The following is a 19,717-nucleotide window of genomic DNA, read 5'->3' as shown; positions in this document are numbered from 1 at the left end:
ATTATACAATGTATACAGTATAGATTTAGTACTTTCAATTATTTTGTTCATTGAGATCTGATGTGTGATTTCAAGTGTTCCCTTAATTTGTTTGCGCATTGTATACTGAATACCTTGTACACTTTACTAAAGTTACAGTTACAAGTACTTTAAGTTGTAATGCCACTTTTCAGTTGCAATGCCACACTGCCTCAATAAATGTGAAATAAAAAAAGTTAAATAAATCATAATTGGTGAAGACTACTTTTAAATAACATTAAGTGAATAGAAATCACAAGTATTTTTAAATGGTTAACTTATGAGATTTTCTTTCCCCATTAGATGCTGTTTTGTATTTCTTTCTGGCTTCAGTAAAATAATGTAACACTTTGGAGCAAACAGGCAGAACAACAAGCCAAAGCTGGAAGCCAGAATGGCAAATGACTCCACTGCATCTGCATACTTCCCAGGGGAGCTGATATAAGCAGGGATGAATGCCAGCCACACAGCACAGAAGATCAGTATGCTGAAAGTAATGAACTTGGCCTCGTTGAAGTTGCCCGGCAACTTACGGGCCAGAAAAGCTAGTACAAAGCACAGACAGGCCTGTAGACCAATATATCCTAGAACACACCAGAATGCAAGGCTGGAGCCCACACTACACTCCAGTATGATTTTTGAGCGTTCATATTGTGTATTTCTGGATGGAAAAGGGGGAGCATCAAGGAGCCAGGCAGCACAGATAACCACCTGAACCAGAGTGCAACTAAAGATAATGAGCCTCTGCTGTTTGGGCCCCAGCCACTTCATGATGTTGTCCCCTGGCCTGGTGGCAGTGAAAGCAGCCAACACCACCAGAGTCTTCCCCAGAATGCAGGAGATGCAAAGTGAAAATGTGATGCTAAAGGTAGTGTGGCGAAGCATGCAGGACCAAGATGTTGGCTCCCCAATGAACACCAGGGAACACAGGAAACACAGAGTCAGCGCAAGCAGGATTAAGAAGCTGAGTTCAGAGTTATTCACACGGACAATGGCTGTGCTTCTGTGATAGAAAAAGACTGCAAAGACAGCTGTAGTGAGGCAGGCGCCCACCACAGAGATTACTGTCAGGGCTATGCCCAAGGAATCATAGGCCAAGAACTCCACCATCTTGGGGATGCAGGCGGTTCTGTCTTTGTTTGACCAGAAGTCCTCAGGACAAAATGTGCACTCTATTGAATCTAAAGGGAAGAGGATCAAAAAATAGCTCATTTTAAAATATTCAAATATTATCGGGTTGTAATATGATATATTAGATTTGAATGTTTGTGATTGTTAATATTTGGTTTTAAGCTCACTTGTCTGATTGCTAATTTTGCCACTGTCACATGGTACACAGTCAAAGCAACAAACAGGCTCCCCATGACGGACAGCCTTCCGGGACCCTGGAAGACAGCTGGCACTGCACACAGACACTGGCACCTATAGGGCAGATAATGGCTTTCAGCTCTGAAATGATAAAATTATTAGTCAATTAATTGACTAGTCCATTGTCTGAAAAAATATTATTTTGATAATTGTTTAAGCCATTTATTTAGCAAAAGCCCAACATTTGCTGGTTCCACTTCCTCAAATGTGAGGATGTGATGCTGTTCTCTGCAGAACTTAACTGTAAATTGAACATCATTGCATTTTGTACTTTCGGTTGGACAGAACAAACAACCTCACTTGAGATAGTAGGATATAGTGTTGGGATGTTTTTATTTTCTGACATTTCCTACAAAAAAATCCTGATTAAACACCATGCTCCTAAATAATTTGGTCACCCAGCCATTAAGAAAATAGTGGAGAGGCTTAGCTTTAAAATGTGAATTGAGGACTTCTCCTTAAAGGGGCTATATGTAAGTTTTTGATTTTAATAAATCAAATTCTTCTCAAAACTCACTTAGAAATTAAGCACACGCCTGTTTTCTCCGTTGCTTGCATCGGCCGATATTCTGCTTTTAATGTGAGGTCTCCGGGTCATTTTTGTGCACACTTCCAAGCCTCTCTCAGACTACAGCGACAACATGGCAGCTAACGACATGCAGTCCATTAACACCATAAAATAACCAGCTCACAGCAAACACAGGCTCCACATAAGGAGACAACAATAAAGGTTTATGTGCTGAAGCCCATCGAACCAATCAGGTTCAGATGACGTCGAAAAAGAACAGAACAAAGTGAGCATTAGTCAAGCTGGAGAAACAGAGAAAGTCAGATTAGCTCGCCGGCAGTTGCTAATGTTATGCAAAGTTATATCGCTTTCCACATTACTTCACCAACGCCACCCATGTTACTATCCTGTATGCCACTGTTGATTTAGCCTACAAGAAATGACGGTAAAAAGCAAATGTGGAGCGATTTTTTTACTATCCTACAGTGATGCAGCCAGCTAACGCTACAGTAGCTCGGACCTGCCGCTGTTTGCTTCGTAACGTTCAGTTTATGTTTATTGTGGTTTTACCAATACTCAATACACAGCTTATCCACCATTGCTGTAACTAACGTGACCCACATAATATAAAACACTAACAAAACGGTCACAACAACACAGAGGAAGGAAGAGTCATCCACTATCACTAGTTACAGTAAAATTACTTACTGCGGTCTAACTGTTATAAAGTGTGACACAATCTCATTATAATATCCATTCCAGCTCACAAACCGTTTCATTATCATCCAATACATGTAGCTGTGCTGACACTGCTGAGCCTCCAGTGACAGATTCACAGATAGTAAAGATGGTTAACGTTACTGAACAGCAGACAGGCGAGCTAACGATGTAGCATGTCGGCTAAATGGAGTAAATGTACTGTGATCATGTAACGAGCATGGATTAGTTCAACCTACAGTTGATGAAACTATTACTGTAACATTGCAGTGGGAGTTTAACTGAGTTTCCAGCTCTGTCTGTTCTCCCTGTCTGTCTATAGCCGCTGTCACCCTGCCTTTTTTCTGGGGTACTGAGCCGATATGCGTCTGGCTGCGCTGAATGAAAGGTATGGTGCTAGTGTTGATGCCTCTGAGACGGGAACGTGTAACAGAGCCTTAACATGTCTGGAGAAAAGCCACAGCCTGCATGCTGGTGTTCCTGCGTTTATTGTGGTATTTCTGTATGAAAGTGGTAGTGTTTCGAATTATGCTCGCTCATAACTTCAAGCGAGCACGCGTACGAGCACACGCCTGGTTGCAATCTTAGAACCACTCCGCTAGTAAGCAATTTAAGAATATGTAGTTCTATCCAGTATGTAGAAATATAAAAAAAATTTAATAATTAACTTCTGTGGCGGCGCGGTAGTGCAGTGGTTAGCACTGTCGCAGGTTTAAACCCCGGTTGCCCCGGCCTTTCTGTGTGGCGTTTGCATGTTCTCCCCGTGTCCGTGTGGGTTCTCTCCAGGTGCTCCAGCTTCCTCCCACCATCCAAAGACATGCAGGCTAGGTTAATTGGTGTCTCTGAAATTGTCCTTAGGTGTGGATGTGAGTGCGAGTGGTTGTGTGTCTATGTGTGGCTCTGCGATGGCCTGGCCAAAGTGTGCTGGGATTGGCTCCAGCCCCCTCGCGACCCTGTACACAGGATAAGCGGTTGACGATGGATGCAATGGGAATTATCACAAAACATGTCAAACTGTTTGGCGGGCTTTGAATCACTACTATTTACTGAAAATGAACTCATTTCTGATCCAGCTCATCCCGCCCACCTGACTTACCTCCACCTCAACCTACAGAACTTCAACAGTTGGCATCTGATGAAGTTAAAAACACAGTGTGAGCAGCTTGCCTCACTCTGATGTCCTGCCCACATTATCCTGTCCTCCTGGATCACCAGCTCTTGTCCTGCAGGCTTCATTCCATCAAACAATCCCACGTTGACAAACTCAATGTTCCCGCCTGTGCCTCTCTGCCAGTTGATGATATCATAATAAGGTACGGAGTCGCCCTTCAGATCAAAGTTCACCTCCTCCTCGCCAATGTTAAATGTCACTTCCTGGAGGTAGTATTGGAGCTTGAAAATACATACATAATATGAATTCAAATTAATTAAATAATGATTAAAACACTCAAATATCTCAATGCTATACTGTAACAATAAGTATACTGGATTATACCTGCCAGGGGTGTATATTGTTGCTTTGAGCACATGAGTTGTTTTGGAAAGGCCCTCTGCCTGGTTGACAGAGAAGAAGGTTCTGGAGGGAATGAGCAATTGCATAAACAGCCTTGTAGACATTATAGGCCACTCTAGGGCTGGATGTATTCATGTAAGCTGAATGCTGCTTCAACAAGGACTCCTGTCCTGAGCAGGGAGGCAAGTGTGAGCTAGAGAACTCAGAGGGACTGCAACCATACAGAGCTTCCCACAGCTCCTTAACCAGAAGACTATTGGGATACATCTGTGGGTTTACTGTCTGCAGGTACTCACTAAGTCTGGATATATGACCTTTTCTGATGCCAAACCCAATAGTGCCTCCCACGTAGGAATAATACTCGCTTCCTGTAAAGACAGATGCTGTGACCCAGGCCTCGCTAGCCACCCATTGGATTCCAGTGATGTTTTGGGTCATGTAATCTCTCAGGAAAGGTGTCATCTCCCCCTCGGCTGAAAATACCACCACCACTTTGGCCAAAGAGCTACGCATCACCTTTACAGAGAGGCAGATGAGGAAGGAAGAGAAGAGTTTCACAAGGAAGAGAGAAGGCAAAAAGAAAGCAGGATGAAATATGTGACATTGAGCTAGGCTCACAGGTACATAATGTGAAATACAGTGACTTAATTTATTAAACGCCCCTATATGTAGGATTTAGATTTTGACACCTATTGGTAATATCAAAAAAAGGCATTTTGTACAACTGCAGCGCATGTAAATATCCCCTTCTCCTCCATGGATCCAACCTGGGGACATTGAAATAAATGGGCTAAAAGCAATATGCAGAATGCAATAATTTTCACCAGGATTGTCTCAATTTTATGGCAGAATAATGCAAAGATTCCACACACAGGGCCTTTAATGGCAATGGGGTGTAATCAACACGTACAGTAAAAGGGTCTTGAGGTGGAATAAAAACTCTAAACTCTTAATAAAAAATTAATTCAGTGTGTCTTTGTATTTACCTGCATGATCTCCAATGCCCTCTGGCGATTGTAGAGCAGAGGTATGATTTCCTGGTATGCTACACACACTTTGGTACCCTGTAATTCTCTCAGTAAACCTTGCACAGCGAAGCGTCCATATTCATGGTCCCCCCGAATCAGCCCTACCCAAGTCCAGTTGAAGTGTACCAGCAGCTGAGCAATGGCCTTCACCTGGGTGCAACAGAAAAGAGTGCCAACTCAACTTGACTTTGTATAGCACTGCAAGGTACTACATGCCATTGCTGTTTAGTAAGAAGTCTGTGAATGTAATTGCTTGCTGCAGCACTGAAAGTTTTTGAAACACATTTAAATCTCAGGCCAAACTCTCACCTGATAGTCATCATTAGGGATTACTCTGAAGAAGGTAGGATATTGTTTTCTGTCAGAAAGACAATCACATGAAGAAAAGTAGCTGATCTGTGTAAAGAACGAAGTAAAAAGAGTACAGTAAAACAGATAATAGGTTAACAAGTTAATGTTTTTAAGGGGATTATAGAGGAAAAGAATCATCATTACCATTGGGATTCTGAATGGCTGCAGGATTCTTGACAACACGATGGACTGAGCAGAACCAGATTCCCCAATCATAGCAAGAAGCGGAGAGGCACCGCTGCACATGGGAAAGTCGTCCTCGCTTAGCCCATTTAGCACTGCCAGAGCAGCCCTCTGGCCGGTCAGTGGATATGCACATGAATCAAAGATTTTGTACCCAAGGGTGTAATTGTGCAATAGCTTTGTACTCAGGTTTATCTCCTCCACTGCCAGCCTCATAGTCTGAGCCCAGCGGAAAGCTCTGGGATCAAAGCTGTAACGCAACAGATACACATAAAACACAGCAAGTATGGAGAAAAGGTCAAATTAAAGGCAGATGTTTTGAATTTAAAGTTAGTCTGAATTGCATCTTTGCATCATTACCAACGGACATAGTTCTTAATGATTTGGAAATGAGTGATTACACAGCCATAAAACAAAGCATTACCATGTCTTTTATGCATCTATCTCAAACACAAAGTGCAAGTCAGTGGAACCCATCACTGTATATAAGAACATTTTCTCACATGTCAGGCTAAATTATCACTGTATTGTATAAATAAATGTATAAATAAATATATGTCTTTAAAAGAAGAGTTTCACAACATGTGTGTTGTATACAGTAAGCAGTAAGTAAAATATTGGACCTTTGATTTCTAGTCTTCATTAAACTCACCCGTTGCACTTCACTGGTGGTGGTTTGTAGGTGCAGTTGAGGTCTGGCATCTCCTGGTTATAGTGAAGGGGAAAGATCCCCCCAATAACATAGTCACCCTTGGCAACAAAACCTGGCTGAAAGCTGTTTTGAAGCATGCACACTTTTGCTGCAGATGGGGGTGGAGAGGTGAAGCTGGAAACTGGGTAATAAGCTATAGTGATGACACAGACATTGCAAAGCACAGGTAATAACACAAGAAGAGTCATATTGTTACACACCCCAGCAAGAGAGAGAGAGAGAGAGAGAGAGAGAGAGAGAAAGCAAGAAATTAGCCAGATTATATACAGTATGAGACCTTCATGTTGTTCTTGCATCTTATTAATGACAGAGTGACACAGGATTGGACATCAGCAGCCCCACCTTATTTATTAAAGTGGGTAAATGCAGACTGAATAACGAATAGTAAATGATGTAACAGTACAATTATAACAGAGACAGAATGTCCAACTTAAAAAAACAGGATTCAACTTTATGGTTTTTTTGGAGGCTGCAGTTTGTGGCGCTGTTAAATTGTATTGCATTATACAGAGGTGCTTCAAATAATGGTTAGAAAATTTGGGGCAAGCAGGCTGTCCACAAACGCACGGGGTTGGTGGTTGGATACCCAGCTCCTCCTGTCCACATATCAAAGTGTCCTTGAGTAAGACACTCAAACCAAAATTGCTCCCGATCGTCAGAACTGCACCTTGCATGGTAGCTTGCTGCCCTCATTCACATTGTGATGTACAACTTAAACCTGTGTCATTCATAATTACAATATACATGGTCAAATACACATACTTACCGGTACACTAAAGTGGGCAAGCCTCACTGAAGTGGGGAGTGGCTAACGAGAAAATAGAAACTGTAAAATTCTAGGAATAACATCAATATTTATATTAATTAATAGAAAACTTTTTAATTAATATCATTTAATAATTAATAATATACTTTAACTTGTGTTAAATTCACCTCAGGTCACTATTCTTAAAGAAGAGAAAAGTGATGGCCAATTACCTGATGTATTTATTTAATTATTTTTGGAACTTTGATTAAGGTGAGACACTGCAGGTGAAAAGTGTAAAAAACATAACTAATAGGTATCGCCATGAAACTTTCCTATTTTATTACTTACATTAAGACAATAATTGTTTTGTATTTGAGGTTTTCTGAAATATTATGTTTAAAAATGCAAATGAGGCGGTACCTAATGAAATATATGCTATTTTGCATCTATTTCAAGAACTGAAATCTGAACACTGGATAAGGTTGGGTTACAAATTATTGTTTTATTTTGTTGGCACATTATACTCAAATGTTTTTGCAGAAGGGATTTTGTATATCTCTTTTATTATTTCATAAGTTTAAAAAATACTGCCAACAGGCATAAAAAAAACACTTTTCTGCAGAATATGGAAGACAACTAAAAAAAATTGGGTGTTGTAAGTAATACTGAAGTGGAGATTTTAGGCTTATCAGGCACACACCCAAGGTCAGGTCTAACACACAGAGGAGATACACAAGGAAACATACTAAAGTAAGTGGCTGGAACTTTGTTACATGAACAAGACAATCTGGTGACTACACAGAGGGTAACAGGGCATTTATACAAAGAGACAGAGGCAGACAATGAAGCACAGGTGGAACATATTCGGGGCAAATGATCACACACTGGGAGGCAGACAGGGATCAGAGGAGACCTAGAGTCAAACACAAGATGAGATGTGAGACAAAACAGAGGGGAAAATACAAATAACACAACGTGACCTTAACTGCCGGAGCTGGGCATGACAAGGCTCAGAATATCAGGAAAAACTCATTTTGAGAAAAGTATATAAATATTGTACAATTCTACACATTTTCATTGAAAATTAATATTTACAGACTCAATATCGAATCAAATCCTTAAAAACACCACTATATTAACACATTAAAACTGATATCTGACACACACAAAACACACAGAAACAGAGCCAATCAGATTTCATGCTTAGCTTAAATCCGCCTCTGTACATTCACGATTGGTTGCTGGTACAAAGGAAATGGCCACATTTGGATCCAACAGAATTGTACAGGAGTGAGAGAGCTTTCCAACGGTACCGCAGATGATATGGTGCAGACAGCGACAGCGGCAGGAGATGTAGCATTAGAAAGTTAACTTTTAGGAAAAATCTACAGGTACACAGAGACATACTGTATTAAAATAAACTGCTGAATGTGTATTTTCTTGCATTAGTCTGAAAAATGACATGTTAAGGAAGCAAAGTACCCCAAAATCTCAAAATTACTGTACCTGTGAGCTGCCGATTCCATTGGAAATTAGTGGTGCTGCAAATGGTAGCCGCTCTAGACACTATGTAAAAAATAGAACATTATCTCATATTCTCAAAACAGACTCCTGTGACTACTTAATTTGCTGACCTTATCTGCTTACAATATTGTAATGCATGAGTACAAATTGAATCCTGTAAATGGGTAAAAGTAAAAGACTACTATAAGAATATATATATAAGAAAACTATAAATTTTGCAACAACTGACTTTTTTTTTCATTCTGTATTCACACTATCCCAGGCACATAAGGTGTTACCTTTAATGATGTCAGAACTGCTGTATCTGGGCGGTCTCCTCAGCTTTATGTGTCCTAACTACCATATATAAATCAGCTCCGTCCTGAAATATCACATTTGTATGGGACCAGAAAGGGCAGCTACTGTTGTATATTCAGCCATTAAAATATTTTACATTACTGAGCTTTCCTTCAAACCTAGGCCTGCCATGGCAATGCCGGCGGCAAAGCTTCTTATGTTTCTTTCTCTCTTTGGAGGCAAACCTGGCTCAGCTGCTGCTCTTGATAATTGTGTTTTCTTGGGGGAAGAAGAGAAAAACAGTCTGCATGAAGATGGAGATGTTGTTATTGGGGGCTTATTCCCTCTACACTACAGCCCTGTGTCTTCTCTTCCAACATACAACACAAAACCAACAGCTAATATGTATAAGTAGTAAGTTAATATTTTAATGTATTTGATAGTAGTTGGCTTGTGTAGCACAGAGTACATTTCATTTAATTGCATGTGTGTTCAAGGTATTTTAATATACACATATATTTGTGCTGTGTAATGAACTGCTTTTCACTTCTATACAGCTTCAGCTCTCGTGCCTTGCGCTGGATGCAGACTATGACTTTTGCAATCAAAGAGATCAACCAGCGCAGCGACCTCCTGCCACAGCTCAAGCTGGGTTTCCACATCCGTGACAGCTGTGATGACATACCTGTGTCTCTGAGAGCATCTTTGCTGTTGGTGAACAGCCAGCCAGAGAGTGGCTCCAGAGCCGAGAGTGTGAACAGAGACAGAGAAAGTCCTGAAAGTAACATAAGTTCTAATTTAGGCTGTGCTGCTTTACAAAGGACGTTGTCTCCAGTAATCATAGGAGACGCTGCTTCTGGCGTGTCTATGGCTCTGCTAAGAAGCCTGGGTTCTTTCCATATCCCCCTGGTGAGACTACTTTGTTGTCTGAGTACTTTTACTGTCCCAATGTTAATAATATATGCATGTTTACCATATTGATGATGTGCCATTCAGTTTCAAATCATTGCTGTCTTTTGAAATCTACTTTTCTTTAAACTGTTCAGAAAGGTACAAACCATTTTAAATGTCCACATTTTAAAATTAGTATTGTCTCATCTTCCATCTAGCTAAGTAGTTAAGTCGCAAGACTACAAACTCATCTTTCATTATAAGTGCAGGGAAAGTTCTGATATTGTGTGGTGAAATTTCCTGCCTGTTCAGCAGCCGTTTGATTGAGCCCAACTGTGCAGAAGGTTAATTATTGCTTTCCATAATACCAGGTGAGTTATTTTGCATCCTGCAGCTGTCTGAGTAACCAAAGGGAGTTCCCCACATTCATGCGAACCATGCCTAGTGATGCCTTCCAAATCAAAGCGCTAGCCCAGCTGGTTAGCTATTTTGGCTGGACCTGGGTGGGAGTCATTGGAGTGGAATCTGATTACGCTCGATTTGCCATCCAGCTCTTCCTGCAGGAGTCTGTGCAGTATGGTGTGTGTTCTGCCTACACCCACTTCTACCCAGTTTCCCTGAGTCAGCAGGCTCTAGATGAGCTTCTGGATGTTATTCAGGTACCTATGGGCCAATTCTAATTCTTCATACATTTAAGGGATAGATAAAATAACACGAAGACTTCCAATAAATACTACCTTTGTGAAGCTTATAATGTTAAATCTTTGTTAAGGTTGCTTCAGAAATGTTGATTCATCTCTATGTTAATTTAAGGCCGAAGTATGGCATTATTTATATTATTATTTATTATTATTTAATTGTACATTTATATTACCCTTCCAATTAACATATTTTAATTAAATTAGTATGTGTGTATTTTGCAATAATCCTGAAAATTATAGTTTGTTTCATTGATAGCATTAATGAATCTCTAACCACAGACAACAAGTTAAGTAAATCAATTTACATTCAAAATAATTAATCATTGCAAATCAGTTCTCGTCTCTGGAACACTGTCCTTTGCTACCTTAGCATTGATGGATGTTCAGTTGTTGTGTTTCTGCATTGGATTTATACAATTAAAAATGGTCTCATCATCAAGTTGAGGCTCACATAGTGTAGTATTACAACTCTACAAATGATTTCTTGAAAAATTACCATAACATTAATTTGACACTTTTCTGACACTGTTTCTCAATTTCATTTGAAGCATTCCAGGCTGAGCCATTGGACAGTATTATCATGTGATGTGTGTTTTTTTTAATTTTTTATCGGCTTGTTCCTATGTATACAGGTATATGTACTGTATATATTTATTACCGTAGTATTTTATGGGTGCTTTAATGTGAATCATATTTCATACAAAGTAGAGAAGATCCATTGTTTAATTAAAGTTCTTAAAAAATTTTTATTGCATTACATACTAACCATGTCTACATTTCCACTGTTAAGATGGCGTCCTCAAAGGTAATCATAAACATTTCTGGTGAGTCAGAGATGCAGAGTATTCTAAGAGAGATCCAACATCGTAATATAACTGGCCTGCAGTGGATCGCCAGTGAGGCTTGGGCCACTGCTAAATCACTCTGGGAAAAGTTTGGAGATCTCCTGATGGGAACATTAGGTTTTGCAATCCGGAGAGCTGACGTGATTCCAGGGCTGAAACAACACCTCACTAGTCTATCCTATATTCATGAATCAGCTTTCCTGGCAGAATTTTGGGAAGAAATGTTTAACTGCCGTCTGAACGGGTCAGTGAACAGGCACTCTCATGGGGTCGATAACTACTTTGACAGACTGCCATGTAAAGGGACAGAGGAGTTAAATGATGTTTACTCTCCTTATTCTGATGTGACACAGCTAAGAGTGTCCTATAATGTCTACAAGGCAGTGTATCTGGTGGCCCATGCCTTGCAAGATATGAGTAACTGCACAGTCGGACTGGGGCCTTTCCTGAATGGCACCTGTGCAGACCCAAAGAATTTTAAACCTTGGCAGGTGAGAGTAACTGCAGGTTAAATATTTTCACTTTAAGTAAAAATAGAAAAAAAGAAATGCACCATAGTTTGTGTTCAAATAACCCGTTTTCCTTTCTCTCTCAGCTAATCTACTATATGAAGCGTGCAAATTTTTCTGTGCTGGGGGAGATAGTCAACTTTGATCAAAACGGTGACCCAAATGCTTATTATGATCTCATGAACTGGCAAAGGATGCCTGACGGCTCATTACATTTGGTAAAAGTAGGTTTCTACGACGCCTCCTCACCTTCTGGACGCACCCTGGTCATAAATGGCTCAGTGATTCAGTGGCCTGTTGGGAAGCAGGTGTGTTCCCTACAAATGGGCCTGAGACCATGTTCACCTCTTAGATTGTTGTATGTACTGTTGATCAATACATCAGCTAATCTGTTTTTATTAGTGTGCAATATGCTTTATTGATAAACAAGCAGAAAAAAATGCTCTAAAGGTTATGACAACAAAAGTCAGATTCCAGCTCAAACAATGCAGTAATTACATTTACAAGAAAAAAAAAAAAACACTTGGCTGATAATTATTACAGGATTGTTACACTTTTACCCCCTCATTATCCTGTAGATAAGATATGATAACAATGGGTAGTTCACGGAATTGTTTACAGTTTTATTTAGCTTTTATAGATCACCTTGAATTTGGTTTGCATGCTTTTACCTTTTAGTCTCTATCTATAATAAAGGCTGCAGAGGCCAGTATTGCATAACAAAGCAGAAGACAGAAAAAATACAAAAGCTGGTGAATATTGATTGAAGTCATTGTCTTTTGAGTGGCTGAACTTTGCCTCTCAGGCTTCCCGGTCTGTATGCAGTGACAGCTGTCCACCAGGTTCCCGCATCACCAGGAGAAAGGGGGAACCCATCTGCTGTTTCGACTGTGTACCCTGTGCTGAGGGACAAGTTAGTAATAAGACTGGTGTGTTATGTTCTGTCTTTTATGACCCTTTTTCCTGTATTATCCTAATATTAACTGACCTGCCTTTCTAGTAACCCTAACTATTGCCAAGAAAACTATTTTACTTAGTTAGAAGAATAGAAAACAACTCATTATTCCACAATGGTTGAATCTTTTAACATAACATGTAACACTGGAATAAAGCTCAGCCATTAAAAAAAATCAATCTTAACAATTCCATGAAACATATTCAAAACTTCTTACATCACTCAAGCTGCCTCTCACTTAGTGCCACAGCAAATTTCAACAAACAACACCTATGTACATTCCCACACTTCTGTATCTTCTGTTTAGGCTAATTTCTCTCATTGGTAGTAATAATCCTCTGTGCCATCGCTTCTATTATTATTAGTATTATCAATGTCAATCAGTTTCTTGAAAATTTCACTCTTCTTTATCCATTTTTTATTTAGTTTGTTTATCTCAATCATCCATCATATTGACTTGTTTCTACTAATGCTCCCACAAGTATCATTAACAACTCAAGTTTTATTATGCCCAAACTAACTCTATAAAGTTGCTTCCCTTCTACCATACTGTATATATCAGGGGTCACTAATAGTCGGACCGTGGTCCGGATCCGGACCCAGCCGCTGTCCTCTCCGGACACAGACTCCTACAGCAGATTTATTATTGAGACTTACTACCTCGTGACAGAGTGTTTCTATTTTAACCCATACAGCTTTTCAAGCATTTACTGTACTGGTTTAGTGGACCAGGAAACTCACAGACCAATTGCATGTGCTCCAGTCGTCTCATGTGATGCTGCTTTATTCTAAAAATAAGGCACTCTATTTTAGTTTACTTAAATTTAGAACTTATTATTAGAGTGGTTATTATTTATTATCCCTCCAGTTTGATGTGAAAATTGACTGAAATATTATTTGATTTGACAGTCCGTTGTTGACATTATGGTACTGAATGATAACGCAAGTAAGTCGTTTTGATGTTCCGGACCTTTGCTTCGGGAAATTTTCTCTAACTGGACCTCTTTGAATTCTAATTGAATACCCCTGATATATATATATATATATATTTTTTTTTCTTTCTCTCACCCACAAGTAAAGATAACCTGTTTCCTACACCCTAACCTTTTCAGTCTTCATTTCCCATATCTTTCTTATTACGTCCCCACCTCCTTCCTTGGTAACCTCTAATAGATTTAGATTTGCTTTTTTGTTTTATTTCCTTATAATTTCCTTCTTGCCCATTTTATTCATTCATTTTTTTATTTTATTTAATGTATTGTTGTAATTAAAAAAGAAAGTTGTTGGTTGGTGATAAGTTTAATAAAGTATCTGGAAAAATAGAAAAAACAACTGACCTGCTTGTCTAAATGTGGGTTCTCTAATTAAATAAGCTCTTTTCTCTCCCCATCTCCAGATTCTTTAGAGTGCTCACGCTGCTCAGAGGACACATGGCCCAATAAAGCCAGAAGTCTCTGCATCCCAAAGATTATTGAGTTCCTGTCATACCATGACTTAATGGGTATTGTGCTGTGTGTTGTATGTATCTTCGGAGCTTGTATCTCCCTCTCATTTCTCATTATATTCTTCACATACAAAGACACACCATTAGTTCGGGCCAACAACATGGAATTAAGCTTCCTTCTCTTAGTGTTTCTTGCTGTCTGTTTCCTTGTGGGCCTGTTGTTCATTGGTGAGCCTTCAGACTGGCTTTGCCGTATCAGGTACCCAGCATTTGGGATTAGTTTTGCCCTCTGCATTTCATGCCTCCTGGCCAAGACAGTAGTGGTCCTAATGGCTTTTAGGTCCACACTGCCAGGAAGTAATGTCATGAAGTGGTTTGGACCCAACCAGCAGAGAGCCAGTGTGCTTTTAGGAACAGCTGTCCAGGTAAGAACACTGTCTATAAGTTAGCTCTATAAATATTTTTTGAGCTGTGTCGATTAAAAATTAACATGATGTTTATCCAAACGCTCAGGTAATAATCTGTCTAATCTGGCTGCTCACCAGTCCACCTCATGCCAACAACAACAGAGATTACCACAATGTTACCATCATCATTGAGTGTGTTACTGGTTCAGAGGTTGGCTTCTGGTGTGTTCTTGGATACATCAGCATCTTGGCCTGCATGTGCTTCCTCATGGCTTTTTTTGCCCGGAAGCTACCTGATAATTTTAACGAGGCAAAGTTCATCACCTTCAGCATGCTGACATTCTTTGCAGTGTGGATTACCTTTATCCCAGTTTATGTGAGCACAGCTGGGAAATACACAGTGGCTGTCCATATTTTTGCTATTTTAGCCTCAGCTTTTGGTCTCCTTTTTTGCATTTTTGCTCCAAAGTGCTATATGATAATTCTGAAACCGGAAAAAAACAGCAAGAAAAACATAAGGCAAAGATGAAAATGGAAATACATTACATGTGTTGATAAAGATGAATGTATTAGAAAATGATTATTGAAATATTGTTGCCCCAATGCTAGCTAATTGTTTTCCTCACTTTAAAATGTTTCCTTTATGATGCTACAATTTACCGTAAGATACAACTAAATAATTAAACATATACACATATAATTTATAAAATGCAATTTGTATATAACATTTTAAATATCAGTATACAAAAAACTTAGAACATTAAATAAAGCATCTTACCAATGGTTAAAAGTTATATTTTATGTATTATTCAATGTTTAGTGTGAGTGAGAGAGTAGAGTGTATTATTAACAGTAAATGATAATAGTAAAATACTAAACATCCCAGGAGAGAGATGGGAAGAGTTTTTATTTTTGAGTATGATGAATGCAATTTGCATTTCTACACAATATAGTAATACAGTGTTTCTTTTGTTTGATCACGCAAATGTTAAGGATGAAGGAGAGAAAACAGCTTCAAAAACATTACTTGTACATAAATTGTGCCGCCAAATATAATCAATTCATATTCTTCTCTCACAACAATGTTTTCTGCAAACAGGTAGAACTTATGTTTACACAGCACTTAAACGCACACAGTGAAAATTATTGCTCATCAAATAGGAACAAAAATTACAGTGATTCAATAAATATCATATTTTCATCCATCCATCCATCGTCAACCTTGCGTACAGGGTTGCGGGGGGCTGGAGCCTATCCCAGCTGGCATCGGGTGAAAGGCGGGGTACACCTTGGACAGGTCGCCAGAAATATCATATTTTATCATTTATAATTGTATTTCTGTGCACAGTTTTTCCCATGACATGTTTCTTTGTATTTTTCTCTGGCTTGATCAATATTATATAACATTTAGGTGCAAAAATGCTAATGAATAAGCCAAATACTGAAGACAAAATTGCAAAAATTTCCACAGCTACAGTGAACTTTCCAGGAGAGCTTACATATGCTGGAATGAAGGTGATCCAGACAGCACAGAAAATCAGCATGCTAAAAGTGATAAATTTGGCTTCATTAAAGTTATCAGGCAACTTTCTTGCTTGAAATGCCAGGACCAAACATATTATTGCAAGGAACCCTATGTACCCCAGCACTGCATAGAAAGCAGCCTGTGTTACATTCTAAAACAATCTTTTTATTGCTGTATTTGAAAACCATGTCTGGGAAAGGTGGCTTTAAAGGTGCCACAGCACACACATCACTATCTGAATCAAAGTGCAGGAGCAAACTATGATCCTTTGCAGAGAAGGGCCAAATTTTCAGAATTTGCTGCCAGGAGATGTAGCTTTGAAAGCTGTAACAACAACAATAGCATTTCCCAAGACACATGAAATACAAAGTGCAAATGTCACACCAAAAGCTGTGTGGCGTAGCATGCATGTCCAGACTGTGGACCTGCCGATGAATGTGAGGGGACAGAGAAAACACAAAACAAGAGAAATCAACAGGAAACAGCTCAACTCAGAGTTGCTGGCCTTTATTACAGGAGTTTCTCTGTAGCAGATAAAGACCATCATTGTGGCCAGGGATAGGGAGACCCCTAGCAGGGATACAACTGTGATAGCTATTCCCATTGGCTCATGATATGACAGGAACTCAATTGTTTTATGGATGCACTCATCTTTCCTCTCATTGGACCAGTATTCCTGTGGACAGGGTGCACAGTCAGCTGCACCTGTGAAACATGGACAAAAAGAATCAATTAAAGCAAGAAAATTCAATATGTTAAAATATTTTAGAAATATATGCAAAGACTCGATAAATGCTATTATATTGGATAGTGATCATGTTTGTTTACTATTGCATTCATGCTATTGATACCTGTCAAGTTGGCTATAGTTCCTTCAGCACATGGGATGCAGTCAAAACAGCAGGTGGGTTTTCCTTTTATTTGAGCTTTCCTGGTTCCTACTGGACAAATATTAGAGCATACCGATGTTGGAACCTTAGAAGAAAAAGGTTAAACAATGTTATAACAGTGCAGCCATATTCAGTAGATTTTATGTTCCAACAGGACACATGATTCAAAGTCTATAAGGTTAATGCATGATAAAAAGTCCTCATGATTACCATTTTCCCTGTCCTCCACACAATGTCTCCCTCCTGAATGCTGAGCTTATAATCACTGTTAGCAGCAGAGGCAAAATGACCCAGTGTGACATGTTGCACCTGCCCATCTATGAGCTGCCAGTTAATAATATCAAAGGATGCAGGAGGGTCACCATTGACATCAAAAAACACATCATCCCCAAACTGATTCCTAAAATTCACTCTTTGTAGGTAATCACTGACCTGTGAAAACAAACAGATTAACAAAATAATTTATATACACATATGTTTATATATAATATATTTGTAGACAGTTGGGGATATTGCAGATTTTACTTGCACTATTTCTCACCTCTATGGGCTGAATATCTGATATATTCAAACATGGCCTCACTTTTTTTTTTTTTTACAACTGGCTGACAGAATAGCAGCTGATGTAGGGCATGGGCAATGGCATAAACACCTTTGTAGACATTATAGGACACTCTGAGCTGTGTGACATTGAAGAACACATCCTGGGAATTCATTAATGTCTCATTGCCTGTGCATATTTTATTTGTTGCCTCAGTACCCGTGTGTTCCCCAGGTAAAACAGATATACAGCCCACCATAATCTCCCAGAAATCCCTCACAAAGGCTGCTCTTGGATCAGTGTAAGGGCTAATGCCCATAAGAAATGCTTTTAGATTTGGAATAGCCATCTTCTGCACAACAAATCCTAGGGCTCCACCAAACGCTTGATAGATTTCAGGTATGGAGGGTCGAGTTGCTGTTATCCAGGCCTCACTGGCAATCCACTGAATTCCTGTAATGTTCTGTTTCACAACCTCTTTCATCAAAGGGTAAAAGTCACCCTCTGGAGCAAAAGCCAGAATGACTTTGACAGTTGACTATTTGATCATTTCCACAACATCCAGAATTTTATCCATAGTGTATGTACGCAGAACTGTCCCAACAAATGCAATACAAACCCCAAGCTCTTTAACCTCGTCAGTAAAAGCCAGGATCCCATTGCGCCCCGTAGTCATTGTCTGACTGTATGACCCCAATCCACTGCCAGCCGAAACGTTTGACCAGTGCTGCCAAAGCTTTTGCCTGGAAGTAGTCGCTGGGGATTGTCCGAAAAAATGTAGGATATTTAGTTCTATCACTCAGGCAGGCGCATGTTGAGAAGTAACTTACCTATAAAAAGAACACCAAAAAAAAAATAAAAAATGCTTATAAGCACACAATATAAGAGCATTTCACAACTCACCAATGAAATAAAAAATCTTATTTAATCTCTTACTACTGGCACTTGAAATGGTCCAAGTGTTCCAGCCACAGCTAAAGACTGAGATGATCCTGACTCTGCTATGAGGGCAGATATAGCTGGAGGACAAGGGGAAGTCAATTCAATCTCCTCTGGTCTACTAGCCAGTGTGAGTGCAGCACGTAAAGCATTTGTAGGAGATGTACAAGAGTTAAGGATCTTATAGCCAAGAGATATGTTTGGCAGGAGAGCAGAATCTTTGTTGATTTCCTCAATTTCAAATATCATCACTTGGGTCCACCGAAAAGCTCGCAGGTCAAATCTATAAAGGTTTTGGTGATAGAAATAGGTGATAAGATTTTAAAGCTACTGCTGTACATGTACATACAATTGCAAGTTTGTGAGACAAGAGTAGAGAAGCATGTAAGAAGTATTGAAAAGTCAAATATATTAAAACTTACCCTGCACATTTTGCTCCAGGCGGCTTGTTTTTGTACAAAGAAGTGCTACTTATCTCTTTGTTGAAAACTGGGAAAATCCCCCCGATCATTATGTCTCCCTGCTTAAACAAACTTGCCATGTCAAACCTACCAAATAGCTCACAGCCAGAAACTGTGCTCAGGTAGAGAACAAACAGAGATAAGATAATAGATCCATGCAGATCATGCATGTTTGCTAGGCATTTTTTAAAAAGAGATGAGGACACAGCTCTTATAACAACTGTGTCAGGTTGATTTATTTCCCAAAGGGCACAGCAATCTTAGAAGGGTACGATTAGTCCAACAGGGAAAGGTTGATCACCATATCTAGGACACACACTATGTACGCTAACATGCACATCACTTACACAAACACTAGTCAAATGCCAGCAATCTGCTGGGCAGGGTTACATTCCTAAAATCCTTGTAATATGCGTTGATCTACATAATGAAGAAATTGTTGTTTATGAGAAAATTTGGATACTTTTACATTTTTGTAAGCTGTTAAATTAGAGCTGGAGTATGGGACTTTTACATATAAATGAATGATTACATTTAAGCACTTGCCAAGCAAGTTCCCAAAATGCTGATAAAGCCTATCACTGATGGTGTCTGGGGCGACATTTGGTTTGCTAGTTTAAACAGAGATGACACAACTCTCTTTCTCTACATAGCTCTGGAGCA

At 39.4% G+C, this 19,717-nt stretch overlaps 2 protein-coding genes and 1 pseudogene across 2 annotated transcripts; 1 reads left to right on the top strand and 2 right to left on the bottom strand.

The window, feature by feature from the left end:
- Positions 1-291: 291 nt before the first annotated feature.
- LOC119882447 (extracellular calcium-sensing receptor-like) lies at positions 292-6,403 on the bottom strand. The gene is made up of 8 exons (XM_038692491.1): positions 6,339-6,403; positions 5,648-5,936; positions 5,462-5,548; positions 5,111-5,302; positions 4,107-4,640; positions 3,779-4,003; positions 1,317-1,440; positions 292-1,199 (listed from the first exon to the last, which is right to left on the bottom strand). The coding sequence occupies exons 1-8, from the start codon at positions 6,386-6,388 to the stop codon at positions 292-294; spliced, it is 2,409 nt and encodes an 802-aa protein (XP_038548419.1). The 5' UTR covers positions 6,389-6,403.
- Positions 6,404-9,334: 2,931 nt separating this feature from the next.
- Positions 9,335-15,227, top strand: LOC119882362 (extracellular calcium-sensing receptor-like). The gene is made up of 9 exons (XM_038692377.1): positions 9,335-9,360; positions 9,504-9,697; positions 9,749-9,855; positions 10,209-10,496; positions 11,329-11,874; positions 11,979-12,200; positions 12,698-12,821; positions 14,244-14,716; positions 14,805-15,227. The coding sequence occupies exons 1-9, from the start codon at positions 9,350-9,352 to the stop codon at positions 15,225-15,227; spliced, it is 2,388 nt and encodes a 795-aa protein (XP_038548305.1). The 5' UTR covers positions 9,335-9,349.
- A 357-nt stretch (positions 15,228-15,584) lies between these two features.
- Positions 15,585-19,316, bottom strand: LOC119882352 (annotated as a pseudogene).
- Positions 19,317-19,717: the final 401 nt, after the last annotated feature.

This window comes from Micropterus salmoides, unplaced genomic scaffold (genome assembly GCF_014851395.1).
Source record: "Micropterus salmoides isolate LMB-PRFRI ecotype aquatic unplaced genomic scaffold, ASM1485139v1 Ms_hic_scaffold_3, whole genome shotgun sequence".
In the NCBI taxonomy this organism is placed as follows: domain Eukaryota; kingdom Metazoa; phylum Chordata; class Actinopteri; order Centrarchiformes; family Centrarchidae; genus Micropterus; species Micropterus salmoides.
This window is presented reverse-complemented; position numbering and strand designations above follow the sequence as displayed.

Excerpts from the sequence above, each read along its gene's own strand:
- LOC119882447 (XM_038692491.1), bottom strand. The coding sequence starts at position 6,388 with ATGCCAGACCTCAACTGCACCTACAAACCACCACCAGTGAAGTGCAAC. Across the intron at positions 4,641-5,110 it reads GGGCATTGGAGATCATGCAG|GTGATGCGTAGCTCTTTGGC; the intron begins GTAAATACAAAG and ends CTCTCTGTAAAG. Across the intron at positions 1,200-1,316 it reads CAAAATTAGCAATCAGACAA|ATTCAATAGAGTGCACATTT; the intron begins GTGAGCTTAAAA and ends TCTTCCCTTTAG.
- LOC119882362 (XM_038692377.1), top strand. Across the intron at positions 9,856-10,208 it reads GTTCTTTCCATATCCCCCTG|GTGAGTTATTTTGCATCCTG; the intron begins GTGAGACTACTT and ends CCATAATACCAG. Across the intron at positions 10,497-11,328 it reads AGCTTCTGGATGTTATTCAG|ATGGCGTCCTCAAAGGTAAT; the intron begins GTACCTATGGGC and ends TCCACTGTTAAG.